Source organism: Mesocricetus auratus, unplaced genomic scaffold (assembly GCF_017639785.1).
Source record: "Mesocricetus auratus isolate SY011 unplaced genomic scaffold, BCM_Maur_2.0 Super-Scaffold_100008, whole genome shotgun sequence".
NCBI classification, from domain to species: Eukaryota; Metazoa; Chordata; class Mammalia; order Rodentia; family Cricetidae; genus Mesocricetus; species Mesocricetus auratus.
In genome coordinates this window covers 22,485,142-22,505,262 of record NW_024429192.1, presented here as the reverse complement: position 1 = coordinate 22,505,262, position 20,121 = coordinate 22,485,142, and the positions used below count along the sequence as shown (strand labels likewise).

The 20,121-nt window shown below is 37.3% G+C and overlaps 1 protein-coding gene across 5 annotated transcripts in view; it reads left to right on the top strand.

Annotated features, from left to right (window-relative positions):
- Robo1 (roundabout guidance receptor 1) overlaps positions 1 to 20,121 on the top strand; it is a 919,114-nt gene that overhangs the window by 475,876 nt on the left and 423,117 nt on the right. For 4 of the 5 annotated variants that reach the window (XM_040750585.1, XM_040750592.1, XM_040750586.1 and 1 more), the window contains exon 3: positions 9,022 to 9,105. The exons of the other annotated variant lie outside the window; for it this stretch is intronic. In XM_040750585.1, coding sequence (XP_040606519.1) covers positions 9,022 to 9,105 — 84 coding nt within the window. The remainder of the gene's footprint in view (positions 1 to 9,021; positions 9,106 to 20,121) is intronic. 5 annotated transcript variants of the gene reach the window in all.

Genomic DNA, 20,121 nt, shown 5'->3' with positions numbered 1-20,121 from the left:
TATGTTCGTCTTCCCTCAGACTCAGACTTCTACCATGGTAAAAGATGAATGATCAATTTGTTCCCGACTTACTAGCACCACTGTTTGGTATAGAAGGAACATGTTATTAATTTAGATATTACTACTGTGCCATTCTTGACACTCAACTGTATTTGAGCGTGCTTTGAGGGCAGCTGGGACACCACCTGTTAACTGAGTTCAAGCACTATTTAATTAGCCTGTGGTGAGGTTACCTTATGCTTTGACTGGAAGGGAGTGGAATGGTAGCAGATGCTAACTAAGCTCAATAAAGAAAAGCCTTTGAGTAGCAGGGCAAAGTGGGTGGAGAGAATAACAAAAAAAAAAAAGCCAACAGACGGAGCTGACCACAGATACTGAGTAAAATGAACCGGAAATTAACTCTCACAGATAAAGTTCAAGACAGCAAATCTCGGAAGATTAAATTCCACCCCAGCAAGGTATCTGTCACATCACATGTTACTGAGGATTTGATCTGAGGATTGTGAATAAATACAGGACTCAACTGGACAATTGGCTCAGTTTCTAATTATACAAAGGGTAGTCATCACTCACTGTTTCCATGAAAACCCCTGTGGCAGTCTTACACCAAACATGCAGACATCAAAGAAAAAGAGCATGTTGTCATGTTGAAGAATAATTTTCCCAATTACTTTAAGAGCTCGCTTCTGTCCGTGTTTCTGTGAGAAGAGATCTGGCAACAAATGGTTTTAAAATAATAAGCATTTCTCCATCAATCGAACGATTTCCATCCTGAAAGCACTCTGTCGCGTTTCGTTGAATTAAGTTGCATTTAAATGAGTCAAAAAGCTTCTTCCCTGCTTTTGATATTCTGTCACAGTTATGTTCCTTAATGCCAGTGCTTTCCTAACATTTCACTGGACTGCTAGCAGAATTGTTACACTTACATCTCTTATTGATGTTGTACCTAAATATGTGTTAGATGCCTGCTACTTACTATTGTGTTGTAGCATGACGTGCCTCTAACTCATGTAAATAAAATGGTGTTTTATAATTTTTGTGTACTCTAACATGTTCTTTCAGAATTCTACTATTCTTGTAATTTTCAAACCTGGAACGTGTCATCAACAAACCAAGCATTCATTCCAAATCGGTATTATGTAACTTTGGTTTCAAGAGAAGCCTCAAGGAAAAATATACCCATTTAAATCAAAGTATATCTGTATTCTTATAGGATGGAGGCTACCTAAATCAAAGGAGGTTTTCAAAAAAAACTCCAGTTTACTCACATAACCTGAAGATATTTAAATTTAATAACCATATTTGCATCACAGTTTATTGACATAAGAGCTTCTTTCAGTTTTGAGTTTACTGCTATTCATTGTATCCTCTTTAATATATAAGTGTTAGTCATATCTCCATGTAACAGACAGCTAGGAAAACACAAGTAAAATACTCAATCAGTAAAATAACTATTTCTCTAGAATATACAAATACTTTGGGGGAAAATGCAGCACTCTATCAGAAACAGTAACTTACTGTATGTAGTAATAAATTAGATTTACAGCGATTATAGTACTTTAGACAGATGAGTAAAAATGTCTCAACTAAGGCAATAATGCCCATCTGTTCATTGAGAAAAGTTAGCTCTATCTTGAATTCCTGACTACAGCAAGTGTCCCCCCTCAATGTTTCCTGAGATGATACAATAACATTCTATCAATGTCCACTTACTCTTAAGACTAACATTAGATTTAGGTATTGGAAATAATTCATGGACATATCTTAAAAACCCTTAAAATAATATCAAAAATATGTCTGTCACTAAGAAATATTTTTTAAAAAGTAATTGTTGTAAAGGCTCTGGATATATTACTAATTTTGCTTAATAGTTTAATGCCCAAACCAATCTATCTAGAAATATTGTATGAAATCTCTACTTTAATAGCAATTTTGAGAATTTCTTGCTTACAGTCAACTAACTACATCATTAAATATTTTCCTTTGTGTATAAAGAAGATGAAGAAAACCTGGCATTGTGTTCCAAGGGATTAAGAAATAGATTTATTAAACTATCTGACCTTATTGTTCAGTGTCTGGAGAAAAGCAACTAACCAGGTGTCCCATTGTTTATGTAGTATTGGAATTCCATCTAGTACCTAGCAAAAGAGTAAAGACATCATGGAACACAACTCGAAGAGCAGTGACGGGAGTATGAAGTCATTTGGAATCAAATTTCCAATCTGCAGTTTGCCACTTGCATAAAATCACAGATTCTCTATTCTCTTTAGTGTCTGTATAAGAATATGATGACAATTGGCACCTCTCTGTTCATGACAGAATATAAAAATACACAGAAAAATAAATGGACATTGATATGCTAAAGAAACTTTGAGAATAATACTTGTTGTAACAGTCAGTGCAGTTTTTACTTCTTTTATTTACTTCATTATTATTTATTCAGTAACACATAGATAAAAATGTGAAAAATCATTTTAGGTCATTGTATGAAACTTATGTATGATTGTCATCTGAAGTCACAGGCTATGATTACCTGTCTATCATTAAGATTATTTTACTTTAAACAAATAACAAACATTTCTGAATTTGTCTTTTCTCAACATAAGATGTTTTCAAATTTTGAAAGAGATAGTCAGTAACTAAAGTTTGCATTTGAATGTATATCTTATAATAAATTAAACATTGTGGTTCATTTTACTAAAACAAGTTTCTGTTTGTTATTGTCCACAACAACAATTAACACATAGTCCTCTTAAGTTTAGAAAACAATATAAAGCAGTTCTTTGATTTTCCAATTATAGTAAACATAAAGATTATTGCAGACTTTGATGGTGACCATGTTCTTACACTGAAAATTATAGTTTATAAAAATTTAGTAGGAAGCTGAGAGATAAGTTAGTGGGGAAGAACACTTATTATACAAATGTAAGAACCTAGGTATGAGAGCCCAGCACCTGCACAAAATGCTAGACATTGCTGTGTTTGACAGTAACCCAAGCATCTGCTATGAAACCCCAGCACCTACCCAAAAAGCTAGGCATTGCTTTGTGTAACAGTAACCCAAGAACTTGGCAGCAAGACTAGTCAAGTGGCAAGTTTCTGTGAGAGACTTCTGTGATAGAGAGTGACTCCCCACATCCTCTACTGGCCTCCACAAGTAAGTGTGCTTACCAGCCCACAGATGCACACACGCATGCACACACAACACGAGAGACAGGAAAATGTGTATTAGCACAATTTTAATGACATGTATCATGTTTGATGATCTAAAACATGGTAGTGGATTTTGGTTGCATTGTGCTCTAAAACAGTTATTTCATTCTCTGGATTTTTGAAGTGGATATTATGGAAAAGCAACTTCTCATGTTCGTTTTCCCCTTAATCTCTATAACAATCCTCATATATCACCCTTTCATTCCAATTCAGAAGAATAGAGTAAATAATAATGTATCCTCAATCATCATTTGACCATACATGGCAAAGGCAGAAGTTAAATTTTAACTTTGATTTGATCCTGTAGGATTCTGATGCTGATTAAATCTTCATAATTTTGTAATTCATTGCCTAGGTTTCTAATTAAATGTTTTCAGTACTTCATTTAGAGGACCCATTCCCTGCATCCCTCTTGATTAGTAGGAAAGAATCAATGAGAATTGATCCAATTTGTAGAACACAATTCTCATATTGATAGTAGTTTGTATTCATTTGCTTTCCCCTAATCTTTTATTAATGGTCATCTTCAAAATGTCAATTAATGCCAAAGTGTGGGGCAGTGATAATTCCGATCTATAAAGAAACAGGTTTGACACTATACAGGAGACCAAAGAGGAGACTTTTATGTTTAATGTAAATTCTGGGTGGTGAATCAGACTGAATGGAACATGGCAGCAGAAGGACGTGGTGAGCATAAAAATCCTAATGTATGATAAATTGCAAAATCAACTGAAATTGTTGGTATAAACAAATGAAACACAAAATTAATTTATCTTATTTTTGTTGTTTTTGTTTGTTTGTTTTTGTTTTGTTTTGTTTTGAGACAGCGCTTCTCTGTGTAGTTCAGCCTGTCCTAGAACTCACTCTGTATACCAGGCTGGCCTCAAACTCACTTCAGGCTTCTGCCTCCCAAGTGTCAGGTTTCTCACTATATAGCCCTGGCTGTCCTAGAAATTCCCATGTAGACCAGGCTAGCCTCAAACTCATAGAGATATAACAGTGTCTGCCTCTCAAGCAAGTGCTGAAATTAAAGACATGAACTACCAAGCCCACCTTTGAAAGTCCAAATTAAAGATCGGAAATTTTTCCTCTTGGATTTCTGTATTTCCACACTGTAACACTGTTTGCCAAGTTATGATAAACAGCTTAGAGAAGTATGAGTGGTATGCCAAGACTCATATGAGCTTTTGTTCTATGGAAATAGTCATCTTGTGGGAGGGGGAGGAGAATCATTTCCAGCACATTACAGACTTGCTTAGACTACATGATCGTACCACATCTTCACTTCTGATGTTTCCATAGTAGATTAATCGCCAACATGTGCCATGTCCTTTCCTGAGTTCCTTCTCACATGGTATTTTTAGTCACCATTTCATGCCTTGCCACGTAATTATTCTACCTGCACAGTCTAATAATGACAGATCATGTTCCCTGTACATTTCATGTTGCACCTTAAGCTTGATTGCACACAAGTCATACATGGTTTGTAGAAAACTGAAACACATGTGTCTTCCCCTTCTTGGACACCTGCTATGGTGATGCTCAGTTTGATTATTGAGTCAAAGTGGTGATTATCTCAGGCAGCTGTTATCAAAGTCTATTCTCACCTGACAGTTAGCAAGTGGGTACTGAGGTGATAGTTTGGTAGTGGGGAGTCTACAGTTCATTGCACCCAGAAGATTTAGGGCTAGCTAGCTCAATGATACAAAGTTCCAGTTAGGCATGAAGGGTAGATTCCAAAGCTATGCTCGGCAAGACGATGAAGAACTAACAAGGTATGTATTCTCGATAACCACAGAGAGCAGCCTGGACTTGTTTTCAAAATGAACACATTAATTTGACCCATTAAGTGATTCTAAAATGTAGATATATGTTACATTATGTAGCACATAATAAATGAGATATACATAAAATCTTCCATCAGTCAAAATGTTGAATGAGATGTATTTAAATGCAAAGTTTCCTTGAAAATAATGGTTTCTAGTGTTTATTCCATTTGTAGTATTTATTTTTATTAAATGTGACAGACTTACAGGATAGTTCATGCTTCTATATCCTATATGAAATTATATATGTATATCTCATATGATATATATATATCAAAGCTATTGCTGCATATTATTGGTTCAAGTATAGTAAACAGTCCCATAACCAGAAGAAAAAGGCAAGTAAAGTTAATTTTCATTAAGTCTATAGTTGTTTTCTGTCACAGACAACAGCATTGACCGAAGTGTAAAATGATGTAAATATTGTGCATGTTTATGTAAAATAGGTAACATAATCAGGGACACTAGGAAAAGATTACATTGAAGTGGTAGCTAATAAGTGTCATGTTTGCTAAGTCAAAGTGTGAAATTTGTTGGTGTAGACACAAAGTTAAATTGGCCAGGGCTCTAGGTAGAGAATTCACTTGAGCGATATGAAAGTTGCTTTGACCTATAAAAATCACTGGGAGCCTTCAAGTTAGACGGTGGCATCACAGAGAAAGCAGGATGAAAAGTTGAAGTCTAGAGAACTGTAAATCATGAGGCTGAAAGAATTTTGATAGTGAAAAGATTGTCATTCAATGAGCACTAGAGTGTTCTGTCCCTACAGGTCAGAACTGAAGTTGAGGGACAGAGAATGTAAAAAGTGGATTGGTTCCTAACAAACATACAGACAAAAAACAGGCTTTCAGAACAATGAGACTGGCAGCTTTGCAAGACAGTGATCACCAATAGGCACTAACTTCCTAGGAAGTGTGCCTCTGGAAAGAATTTTTTCCAGCCTTTGATTTAAATTTATGAATCAAATCTTCTTTTATATTTCATAAAATGCTCTGTGTCTAATATTGGCTTACCAGGCAGACAGAGGACAGAAAAACATCTGAGTGCATATATAATAAATTCCCTCTAGTACATGATACTAAAGGAGAAAACCCATTTTTTCTTTTTGCATTCTCCACTTGTTTCTTACTTAGACTCAATCACTGTAGTAAAATTTGCCTTCATTATTTCATCTGTTACCTTCAATTCAATTCTGTGTAAAAATAAAAAATAAAGTACCTAACTCAGCTAGTTTACATTTTCACCTGAGGAACAAAGCCGTGGGAGCCAAAGCTACCAGCAACAATGCATCTGTAGATGACATGGAGGGAACCTTGCATTCAGAGCCATAGGATCCCAAATTCAGAGTCTGAAAAGGAGCCCTCCTTAAAATATGCTAAAACAAAATAACCCCCCCACCTCTTTATCTTCTACCCTGTGGCTTAGTAATCAATACTGCTTAACAACAATACACACACACATACACACAAAATAACTATCTTTTGGACTCAACATTCAGCCTCCAGCTCACACAGTGTGAAGCAACAGGAGCATTTTCTATTATCGTTATCTTTTGACAAGAAAGAGGAGAAAAAGGAAATATTAGTGAAGTTAGTGAAAATGGCACCTTCTGTTTCCTTGAGGCCCAGCATGGCTTTAATTAAAGGGGGTATTAGATAGACAGGATGGGCTTTGCAGATATGGTAAAAAAAAAAATTGATTGATTAATGCACAGCCTAATCTTCCCTAAGCCTAAAAGGAGACCCTAGCATGGAGGTCAGACACAAGGAGGTAAGTTTACAGAGCAGTAAGGATAAGTTAAGAGTTATGTGAAGTTTTGCTTTTTCATTTAAGAAGATTTAGGCAGCTCGTTTCAATGACAATGAACTCACTTCCTTTATCTCCATGAATTTTAGAAAAGTATCTGCATTTCTCGGAAGGTATCAGTAAACAAAAAGTACAAACCTTATTCCCCAGTTTCATGACTACATAAACAAGCCAATTTAATTGAGTAATAGATTTGGAAGAATGTTACCACGTTTTAAACAAAGTGATTAGAACTAGTGCAGCCCGAATAAATAAACTACACCTTCATAATTAGGCGTAGGAGTCCCCTTGACTGTCTGTGGCTGTTACTAAAACTAATTAAGTCATAAAACTAAAGTGACCCTGCACACACAGTGGGGTTTTTTTTAAGTGGTATTTAAAGAAACAGGATTGCACCCTCCCTTAAAGGCCTACTACACATGAACAACAAACTTCTGTTCATCTCTCTGTGTCAGCCTCCTATGTGTTTAACCCCTTAAACGATGCTACTGTTTGTGGCCCAGCACTGTAGTAACTAACACTGCCCCAAATTACACAATGAGATCCACTTTCCCAGACTCTCTGATGGATGGAACACACAACTCTGGCCTAAACAGTTCATGCATCTAGCAAGCTAACAAGTTGCAGGACTAAAAAGTCGACACATTCACTGCCTGGCCATTTCCAAAGTCACTTTGCAGGATAAACATAACCAAGCCATCCCCAGAGAGATAAGGTAAATGAGCATGCCCCCCCCCTTTGTCTGCACAGATCCAAACCCTCCTCTCCCCACATTAACCGCAACAGTTTCATCCTTTGACATTTGTGGTAGGGAATACAGAGAGCAAGGAAATGAGAGTGAACAGCAGGTAGCTGGCAAAACCTCCTTGTGGACTTGCGATAGACTTCTTATTTCTCGTTAAAAATTCCTAAGTCATTCCTGAATAGTTCTGCCTGAGACAAAATGTGTTGCCCTGGCGGAAAACAAGCCGAGACACAAAAGTGGTGATGCCTGTGATGTGTCTACAGGGACACTGCCTGCATGTGCTTACTGCCTCATTTCTAAGTGACTCTCTCTTTCCTAAGCAAGCAGGGGCTCCTCCCGGTGAAACACAGAAGAATGCTCTCCGGATGCTGTTTCAGGGGATAAAAGCTCATAGAACGTTGCAACTCTAGTGACCTATGACTCCACGTTGTTTGATTGAGGAGCTCTACTCGTGGTCTTTATTGTTTCTGTGTCTAGTTATCAGCAGCAGAGCAGTAGGTGATGGTCGAAATGGTCTTGCACACATAGATATGTCACATAGCAACAGCATCACTAGACTGCTGCCAATCACAGACGGAACTTCGACTCCTGAGGACCAGCCTCGTCTCAAAAACTCTGCATAGGAAAATGCCTGTTCAACTTCAAAAACATTGGAAAGCATTTTTTTCCTCGAGAAAACTAAGAATACATGGATGATGATAACACATGGATGGTTGCAGTATAGACCAGCAGGCAATCTGGAATGCCTTTTAACATTCAAAGGAAAAAAATATTTCAAGTTAGGCGCTATTTTACCCACACACTCATTCAATTTTCCTCAGTCCCATTCCAGCAGAAATGCTTGTCTTCCAAAGACATAGGCTGTGCACTGCTTCCTTTACTGTTTTCTAAAGGGAAAAAAAAGAAGCATTTTTATAATAGCATTCTCCTTCTGCTGCCACAAGACCCTTACCAGCTCCCTCCTGCTCTCATCTGAAGTACAGTCCCTGGAGTCTGTAATTGCCAGGAGATGAAGCGATGATGGGGAGTGATCACAGTCAATAGCTTTGATTAACAATAAGGTAGAAAATTAGCAATGCTAGCATTCAGCCACCCTGCCCTCTCCCTCCTCCATATGCTCAGTCAGTCATGCTGGCGGCCTCACAGAGGGCAGTCGGAGCCCTTAGCCAGCTTTGAAGTGCAGCAAAGGTGCAGGCAGAGCAGGGAATTAGGGGAATTAAGGGGAAGAAGGGGAAAGTGTAAGCATGGTGCTGAGACCTTCACGGGGTTCAGCGTGCTGTAGGAAGGGCAAGGAAGACGTGTGCTGTGTGTTGGCCTGGTGTGTGTTTCTGTCACATGTGGATTTACTTGTGTCTGGACATGATGCAATCGAAATGGCAACTCCTGTTACTTCTGTGACCCCATCAGCAGCTCTGGTGTTGTTTCCGACAGACCCTGAGGACCTAGAGAGGGGCAACGACAGCGGGACGCCAGCCCCCACCTCTGATAATGATGACAATTCGCTGGGCTATACAGGTAGAGTGTCTCTTTCCCAAATGCTAACTTCCTCCTGAACTGCCTCCACCCCCATCCGTCATCAGTCACCTGTGCAAATTTTCTAACCATGCCTGCTTCCAGCTCATAGCCACAACACCTTCTTGTCCCCATTCCCCAGGCTTCATTCTCTCTTTGAAAAGCCTGGCTGCAAATGTGAACACATTGGAGAAGAGAGCTGTGCATGAAAACTGAACATGTTATAGTTGTTGTCTATTTTTAATAGGAAGTTTGTCATTCTGAAAATTGGGTGCTATTACCTATTCAAAAGGATGCTTTTTAAAGAGATTTAATATTTTATTAAATTAACTTCAGCAAAAGGTAAGACAACCTACAAGTGGTTACATTTCAAAATTAGCAAACCCTTAAATGGGACACAATTCATAATGACAAACTCATGTCTCTGGGTTTTGTTTGCCCGAGGCATGATTATCTTGACAAGCAATCACTTCTGAAGTCGAGAGGTGTATACATCAGCATGTTAGTACAGATTAAGTTAATGTGTTGGGAGTAATTTACATACAAAAATCTAAGAATGATCAGTCTTAAAACACAGGGATCTTCCCGTCATAATTTCTAATTAGAGTTAGAAGTCTAATTGTGTAAACCACACAATTGTGATCTTTTTGCTCTGATATAATTTGACTGAAACTTTAGACAAGGACAAAGAATAAAAGACACCACTTAAAGCTTATTGAATCAGATAATAATATAATAGAGGGCTGGTGTGGTAGAGGCTTCATTATGCCCTTTCTGTGGTACTTACAGACAGGGGTCTTTGCAGACACGGCTTTGCTATGTGCTGGGGTTAGAGTGGAGGAGGAGAAGAGTGGAAGTAAGAGATAAGGCAAGATTCTTGTGTCCTCACAGTTTTGCACATGGCTATGCTAAATAGAATGAGCCAGGGATGAATTTCACTTTGCCATAAGACAGCAAGCTGACAATTTACTTCAGAAGCATCTCTGGTTTCTTAGTAGAGATATTATTTTTCACCTTTTATCCCAATTTCTGGGTTTAAATGCTGGGAATAAACACAGAAATTAACAAATTGACAGGCTTGCGTGTGTCTATTCCTGAGGTTTCCTCGTTTTTATTTCCTCTTAGCATAGAGAGCAGATGGCTAGCTGACCAAAGTTTATGGTGATGGCAAGTTTGTGATTCTTTCCCAGAAATGCAGGGAGAGAAAGAACTATAGACTGCACCCTTAGTATCATACACAAATCAGGGTAGTTTGTATTTGTGACAGGAGGAATCAAAGATAGCATTCCTTTTGGGGTATTCTCATCACAGAGTCTTCCCCATTGTACTTGCTCTATCTGGATAAACTGCAGTGTTTAGATGCACTAATGGGGTTTGCTCTTTGTCTTTTATAGATTTCCCGAATGTTATATATATATAAATCGTTTTACAGCATTGGATTAAAAGTACTTACATAACAATGCACTTAATGTCAAATGCTGTATATGTAAATCATTTTACAGCATTGGATTAAAAGTACTTACATAACAATGCACTTACTGCCAAATGCTGCATCTAAATATTTTTAATTCCATGTATTTGCCCCCTTGTGGGACTATCATAGATAAATTAATGTGGAGTAATAAACTTACAGAGTAATATTTATTTTCTACAAGGGAACAAATAAGGCAATAAAATTTTTGCAAAGTGAGTAAAAGTTGATCATCTGAATCATGCTTTTCTTGAGAGTATCAATTGAATCCTTCACTTAAGAAGAAAATTTACTCATATTCTATGTTATAGGATATTCTTGATAATTCAGGAACTCTTTTATGCTCTGTGAATTAAACACATACATTGTGCCTCTTTTATTTGAATGTTGATTCATTGTTTTTTTTACTCATTAAAACTGCTACTGAAATTGATAAGAAAAACAAAGTAAAAAGAATGTTTTGGCCACACAATAGGAAAGATCTCAATGGGCTTTATCCATGGCATGACTTGAAGTTAGCTGCAGGCTTCTTTTTCTTTTGTGTGTGGCTATGTATGTCTATGGTATGTGTGTGAGAGAGATTCCCTTGGCCTCAATAAGAGTTGCTGAAGTTTTTATATATTACAAGAAAGTGAAATGTCCTATTTTTTCAGGAAGAACTTTGCATACTTAGCATACATTACCTGTAGTTTTGAACATTCAGAGTTCAGCAGCCCTGGTTGGATCAATAAGAACGATTCATATTAAGCATCATAAAAAATGAGTCATTAGCTTGAATTAGTTTTAAAGCAACTTCCTTTAAACTTAACCAGAAAAACTACCAAGAATTGTGTGTCAGCACTACAATTTGCACAGCATTTCTAATGACATGAATATATGACAGGTGTTTAATATATGTTTGTTCATTTTATCTGGGGGCAAGTGAGGATATTCCACTTTTTTAAATGCAATATGTACAAATTTGAATGACAGTCTTAAGGAACACAAAATAATTCCATAAAATGGTCATGCACCTCAAATTCACACCCACTCCCTTTTATCTATTTAGCTCTGTTTTTTTTTTAGTATAATATTCACTGTACCTAGTTTGTCAGTCTAATGCTTGCTCTGACACACCAGTCATTTGGGACCATCTTAGATTGTCAAACAGACCTGCCTTAGACTCTATGGATCTCATGTCATACACATCAATTTATGTTTTCATTAACACCCTAGTTAACAAACATTAATCTACTTTACTAGTTGCCTTTTATATCATATACTATGCTTATATGTGGAAGTGATGTACTTGAGAGAATTGGGAAGAGTAGCAATGTGGAGTTTGGGAGCAGGAATATATTGATTGCACTTTTCCCTATCTGTAACTAGTGATATAAGGCCACATAATGTTTTCAAATATTTCAGTTTCTCTCAGTGATCAATAAACGCAAAGCAATTTCTAAGGTGGCATCGCAGTGGGTTATTAAAGTGGACTTGTGCATTATTTATAGTGAAATAGCCCATTTCCTGTTTAACCAAGCATGGCATAAATATTAGGGGTTATTTAACAGTTCACAGCATATAGCCTTTGTCACAAGAACAAGGTAGCTAGGGTTTCAAATTAGCACTTCATGGGTTCAGACACAAGCCTAAAGAGGTTGATTATGTAACCATCAATAGCTTTATCAGGATTTCTCAGAAGAGCACATTGTTACCCAATTGCCCAAAATCTGAACATTGCTGAAAATAGGAAAACTGTAATATATGTAAGAATATTTACATTTATGAAATAAACATATACTCCATGTGAAATTTGCATCATCCTTTATGAAAATTTCAATCATAAATAAATCAAAGCTTATCTATAAGTAAAAATTTAAAAATTAGTGAGAGCTAATAATCCATAGTACCTTTGTAATATGACTAGAAAGTAGTAACTTGAAAAGAAACCAATATTGAACCATATTTTGCATAAGAGAAGAGTGTAAATTCTGATGTATATAGTGTAAAAAGTATATATTCTTTGTCTCCATCTCAGCACAAGAAAACAAAGATAATATCCCCATCACTACAAACAAGAGGGTCCTGATGCTTTTATAATAGCACATTGGAAAAATAAATGTAAAATTGCATATTTAAATTAAAAATCAGGATTATGGCGATGTCGAAGTAAAATCTAATAAAGAATAGCCATGGAATGCCCAAATAGTTTCAAATGAAATCAAGGTTTTCCACTCCTTGATATCCATGTAAACTTTGTTTATAGTTTCTTTAGGAGGAAAGCAAAATACATGTTGCCCTATATAGAAAAGCAATATCCTTATCAAATTTTACATTTGCCTGAGTACACACAAACATGATCCCCAAACTGCATTCTTGAATCTCAGCTGTTAACTATTACATGAAGGTGGTGTTGATTCTTAGGTCTCCCTACATCCATGTGTCTGTGTGTGTGTGTGTGTGTGTGTGTGTGTGTCCCTACATTTGTGTGTGTGAGGTGTGTGTGTGTGTCTGTGTGTGTGTGTATCCCTACATTTGTGTGTGTGTCGCTACATTTGTGTGTGTGAGGTGTGTGTGTGTGTGTGTCTCCCTACATTTGTGCGTGTGGTGTGTGTGTGTGTGTGTGTGTGTCCCTACATCCATGTGTGTGTGTGTGTCTCCCTACATTTGTGTGTGGGGTGTGTGTGTGTGTGTGTGTGTGTGTGTGTGTGTGTGTGTGTGTTTATAGGGGTGCACATGCACATGAACCACAGTGGGCATCTGAAGTTTAGAGGACAAAATCTTTGTCTTGTTCAAACAGGGCTTTTGTTTGCCATTCTGTATGCCAACATAGCTGGCTTACAAGCTCCCAAGGCTTGTTTTGTCTCCACTTCCTGCCTCATAGCAGGAGTGCTGGGTTACAGATACATGCCATCATGACCAAATTTACTTGGGGTTTCCTGGATTTGAACACATACTTGAAGTACAAGGGCGTTACCCAGTACCTATCTCCATATTTTCTTATCCTAATTTCACAGGTAAAATAAGAACTCCACTTTTCCATGTGAATTTATTATTTATGCACTGATATAAATAACCAGAATTTATTATTGTTTTCTGTGCACTAAGGAGTTGTATGAGTACTTTATAGGCAGCAACTCCTGACTCCTTATAATCTTACCTCCCAGGAAGATGGGATTACTCATACAAATAATGTGGCAGGTCTGCTTCAATACTTTAGAAGTGAATTAATCCAAAATTAATTACATATGAACTTCACAGGACCTTTCAGTTACGTGAGGTTGGGTATTTTAGCTACATTTGAGGATTTAGTTAGAAATGAAACAGCCCAGCCATGCTATAGTAGACACCCAGCACCCACACTCTACTTGCAGAGAAGCCAATCTGCAGTGACTTCTGATCTGCACTGACTTCTGCCTGCATCCAGTTCACATACAGACAAGCATCCACACAGACATCAAGTTCGCATGCAGACAAGCGTCCACACAGACATCAAGTTCGCATGCAGACAAGCGTCCACACAGACATCAAGTTCACATGCAGACAAGCGTCCACACAGACATCCAGTTCACATACAGATAAGCGTCCACACAGACATAGACACAAATAAAGTAAATCTAGAGGAAGAAAAGTAGTAGAAGCTTGATTTGGGAAAGTCTCATGTAAGTTCTCCATAAAAAATTACTTTCTCTGAAAATTTGCTATTAATTTTAAAAATTGTATTCAAATACTGCAATGTTTACCTTGTATGTTATAAGCAACATCTTCAAAAGGGCAAAACATGTATTTACTCTTTAAGTAAACATATCCAAATACACAATGATATAAGTATTTGAGATTAAAAATACGAATTGCCATCACTTTGCCCACAATCACTGAACCAGTCTAGAATATTAGAATAGTTCCAGGAAAATTATGTAACAAGTTCATTATTTTTTCTTTCATTGAAAAAGAATATACATATATGAATATATATATATATATATGTCCTGATTATGGTTTCTCCTCCTATTCCTTCAAATTTTTCTTTTTTCCCCTCCCATCAGGATCCAACCCATTTTTTTTTTTTTTTTAGTTTTTACGAGACAGGGTTTCTCTGTATTGTTTCGGAGGCTATCGGTCCAGCCCGGCCTCGAACTCACAGAGATCCGCCTGCCTCTGCCTCCCGAGTGCTGGGATTAAAGGCGTGCGCCACCACCACCCGGCGATCCAACCCATTTTTATCTCTCACTAGAGAACAAACAGGCTTCTAAGAGATAATATTAGGATAAAATACTATAAGGCAAAAGTTAACACATCAGAATAGGACAAAACAGATAAACAGAAGGAAAAGAGCCCAAGAAAAGGCACAAGAAACAGATATAGATCCAGAGACTTATCTATTCGCCCACGCAGGAATTTAATAAAAACACTAAACTGGAAGCCATAGTATATACACAAAGGGCCTATAAGAGATGTATGTGTGTTTATGATATATTAAAAATTAAAAATAAGATAAAAATGTAAAGCCATGACACATTATGAGACAAGGAACCTCCAATGAGTTATACTACTGCATTTATTTTCTGTTGATCATCTACTGCTGGGCACACAGCCTACCCTTATGAGTAGTTTGTTTCCCCAGTGAGTCTCCATTGGAGAAAACTTACTATTCATTTGCAAGTAGCTACCAATACCAATAGCTTGTGTATTAGGGATGGGGGTGCCTTAAGCTGTAGGACCCAATCTGGTGCAGACTCATGCAGGCCTTGTGCATACTGCTCAGTCTTTGTTAATTAATGTGTGCATTGATCCTGTTGAGTTGAAGATCCTTGGTGTACTTCATCCTGTCTGGCTCTCCCTGACTCCTCTTCCCTAAGTCCTGGGGTTGGGGGATGAGGGAGTCACTCTAATTATGGTTTAGTATTCCAAGTATTCCCTCTATGCATAATGTCTGACTGTGAATCTCTCTCTGTGTTCCCATCTGCTACAGGAGGACATTTCTCTAATGATAGTTGAACAAGGCACTGATATTGAAGCAGAGCAGGTGTCTCATTAGGAGTCGTTTTATTACTGTGTTTTTGTTTGTTTATTTATTAGTTTGTTTTCCCCTGTGTTCCTGGACTCTTTATCTAGTCTCCTGTTCTTGGTCATCTGTGCAGTGTCAAGTGTGACCAGTTAATTATAGCAATCAATGTGTCTATGGTCCTTAATGCGACATTTTTATATTTCCAGAACTTTCTAAAGGTTGGCCTTAATTTACCTATACTAACTCTACTTTACATTGTCAAGGTTCCTTGAAGACCTAACTATATAAAGGGTCTGACATCACCAAAATAAGTCTCCCATGATTGCTAGACTTCCCATCATGAGTGGTTGGAACTGGCCACTCTCATTCCCAAGTTACAAGACATAAGCAAGATGTGATCTTGCTCTTCTACAAAGGCTTAGGGATCTATGCAATGACTTGAACACAAATTGACAGAAAAGCTACATCCAACATGAACACTATTGGATTTACAAAAGCATGTAGCCCAAGATCAGAACTGCCTTGTTAGACAAATTGGATCTGCAAGATAGCCTTCTTTGATCTGAGTCACATGCAAGAGTGAAAGCCTAATTGTTTAGTTTCTTAAAGTGAAAGAACAATTCATCCTCTTAGAGTGTATACTTCCTCCTAGATCCAGAGGTAACTAGCAGGCAAATTTACTGGGAAGTGAAAGTCAAGAAGCATCCACTGGTCTTGAACTTGGTGGTAAATATCCTTCACTAAGAATGGTAGGCAGTACTCTAAACGTTTGTGAGGTTTGCCTGATATTCTTGGACCTTTTGAATGTAAGCAAAGTGAATGTTGGTCTCTGTTGTCCAAGATATATGAATATGAACACACCAAACTATTGCAGACACATGCAATACCAGGGTGATCAGGACTCAGGATTCAGAGTAGATAGAATTTAATGGAGTTCAAGTCTTCTGCAATGAAATCTTTGCCCAATCTTATAAGCAACAGTCATTGTAATTCTCTAAGATCTGCCTCTCTTCTTTGGCAGAACAGAGTTCAGTAGAGCTAAAATAGAATTCACATACATTCTGCATTTCACTATTTGATGATGGCACTGTTGACTCTTATTTTCACAGAGATTTAGTATTTCCTTTACTTCTAATTTACATTTAATGGAGAGCAACAATTCAAAGGACAACCTACTACTAAAATTTAGGCCAGGGACCGTATGTCGTGCTGATTGTTGACTCAGCAATGTGTTTAAGAATTAGAAAAATGTTCATAATGAAGATTTTCAGGGACACTAGCAGGTAAACTTAAGATCAAACTCGTTTCAGAAATGAAAGCCAGTAGTGCTCTAGAGATGTCTGTTAACAAAAATCTTAATGGCATTTCTCTTCCATTATACTAGGAATCCTAATAAATTGGATTCCAATGGAAAAGTTCAGAAAGAAAACGATGGTGTTTACTTGGTAACATTTTTCAGTTTTAATCAAACCACCAACCCTGTCCTTTATGACAAGGTTCCTTTCAGGCCTGGAAGTGGTTGAGAACTCATACTCCAGCAATTTGTAGAAAGACTGTTATTTTTAATGCATAATTAACATCAAATATTTATGCAACAGGCTTCAAAAGAATTTTTAGTTGAAATGTAATTAGAACAGTATAAACCCCAACGTTTTCACTTGTAGGGAAACATGAGCATTCAACCACAGCAAAACGCTCTTGGAATCCTACTGACTGATAAAAAGACAATTCCCATCTCAAGTGTAAGTTATGTGCTACCATTTGGCCTTGATTACACGCACTGAAACTATTGCTAACTTACTTTTCATGGGCATAGCAGCACTTCACCAGGAAGTCCAACGTCCCCATCTCTCTGAATCCTCCCGCTGTAGAGAGTTAGAGAAGGGGTGACTGTGTCACAAATGATAAATTCACTCAACATTTCTATCCTTCTACATCAGCGCTGACCAGTAGAAGTGTAAGGCCAGATGCAAGCCACATGTATAATTTTACATTTTCTAGCATCCATATTTTAAAACAAAGGAAAAGGAAACAAGTAAAAGGGCTTTGAAAGCTTACATTTTGTTTAACTTAATGTAGCCAAGATGTCATTCTTTCAGCATGGAATCAATAAAAAAAATAGGGTTGAGATGCTTTACTCTTCCTTTCTGCACAATTTTACACTTAAAAATGTCTTATTTTGGGCTTGCCACATGTCAAGTGCCTGATGCAGCATGAATCCCTCCCTTTCTCGATGCCAAAGAATTTCTGGCATCTAAACTTTATTTACTAAAAACATCATTTGGGTCTTAGTTTCAGTTGATACCAAGTACACAGGCGGAACCATTTCCAGCTGCTTAAAGTAATTCTTGACTCCAACTCTCCTCTGCATGCAGTATCATAGTGAACACTGCTCTAACACGTTTGGAAGGCAACCCCACTAACACTCTTTAGGTTTCTGTGAATACAATTATCAAACGTTAGTACACTTTTTTCTTTTAGTTTGATGTCTCTTATTGGAAACGGAGTCTGATCTTTACCCTAGAGGTGACAAAGACTTAGAGCCTGGTGGAAAGTGAATGAGTCTTCTTGAATGTATTCACTACAGTCAGACCTCCCAGCAAGTCAGGTCCAGCTTGCCACGATGGAATGAATAACCCTTCTTTCTGCCTAGAGAATGGAGGAATGCTTAAGTTTGTGGAGGATGGGTATTCAAATCTATCTGAACTCATTCAGGCAACTGTATTTTCCTTTCCAGTGTTCCATACTTTCCACAATCAATTCTCTAACCCTCCCCCCACCCTTTTTTTTTTTTTTTTTGCCTTTTTGGTTTTTCCAGACAGAGTTTCTCTATGTGTAGTTCTAACTGTCCTGGAACTCCCTTTCTAGACCAGGTTGGTCTCAAACTCACAGAGATCCACCTGCCTTTGCCTCCCAAGTTCTGGGATTAAAGACATACACCACCACCGAGTCTGATGCTCTAACTCTTTGATGAGCAAACCTAAACCTAATCTTATTTTGTCTTATGTGCTGACTCATATTTTCAACTACAACAGACATACAACTATAGAAGCAGGAAACCAACATATAGATCTTTTCCATCTTTTCATAGATTTATTACAGGAGCCAGAAAGTCAGCTAACGCCTTTCTCAATTGTCACTTCAGCATGGGTGACTGTCACTGCCAGTGCCTTCTTATTCAGTTTCACTCATTTCCAATTTTGCAGGTGAGATAACAAATCTCTGGTTCTCTGATTAAGGTACAATGGCCAGCAATTAGCATCAGGTACACAAAGAGCCTCTCTCCTGAAAATCTGTATCTATCATGGAGAAGTAAGTTGAAGAAATCCAGGATTTACTCCAGTTATTTTTTATTTAGAAGTGACATACAAACTGGTTGTATAGTACACATTCTGCAAGTCTAGAACACAGGACTCTGAATGTTTTCAACATAAAGGTATCATAACTGTTTGAGAAGGAATGGAATTGATGTGATTTGAACATTATACAGTGTCCATAGGTATCGAAATCATATAGTATCCCCTTAACATGCATATTTTCATTGCTTATCAGGTGAAAAGCCAATTTCAAATCATTAATAGAATCAGCAGTTAATTATCAAAATATCAAGTTAAGAATGAGTCACATGCCTTTAATCCCAGAACCCCAGTGTTAAAGATCATAACCTGCCTAGAAACAACTGTGGATCCCAAGCCAACCTGGACTACACAACAAAACACTATCAAAAAAATGAATTTCAAGAGAAAGCACAGATACAGAATCTCCTTTGATTGTGATTTCTCAATCTCAGTGAATCAATGAACAAATTACTAATTTTTTGTAATAGTTCTGAAAGTTCAAAATGTCCCCAATCCATATTCGCTGTGGTAATTTCTATCTAGTTGGTATGTAGCACTGACATTATTCACATTATCTTCACAACAGCTTGGGAAATTGGGTTGTATTATCTCCATTCTGTGCTTGATGACACTAAATAAGGGAGAAATTAAGGCAATTTTCCTGACGCGACACACTATCAAATCCAGGAACAGTAGCCTGTTTCTCAGTTGCTTCTTATACCCATGGAGGGGTTATCTGTCGTAAGATTCATGTATTATTAATAATTGCAAAGTCAGCATGTTTAAGCTTGCAAATTACCACAGTTCTCCAATTAACCTGTGGTTACTACACTGCCTTTAGAGTTCCATTTCAGGAACCAGCTAATGAATTTCAGTATAAATGATTGTACAAGTGGGAAACAAAGGTCATGAAAAAATGGAACACTTCATAACAACTGCTACATAAAGGGCTTCTTATTTCCCCCAAATCAATTTTAAAGATTGAACTCTCAAATCAATTGAGTGAATTTTAATTCAAGAGCTTTTCAGTTTGTTCTAATAAAAATAAAAAATAAAACGTACTATTAAAGATATATCCATTTCTTAACCAAAACAATTTGATTATATAGATGAAATAAGACAACCCTATAGAGGTAATAAAATATAAAATGTACAAAGGAGTGATGCTCTTCAACTCGGGATGCTAAACACCACTGGGAAAATGGTAGTAGGAAGTACTGAGA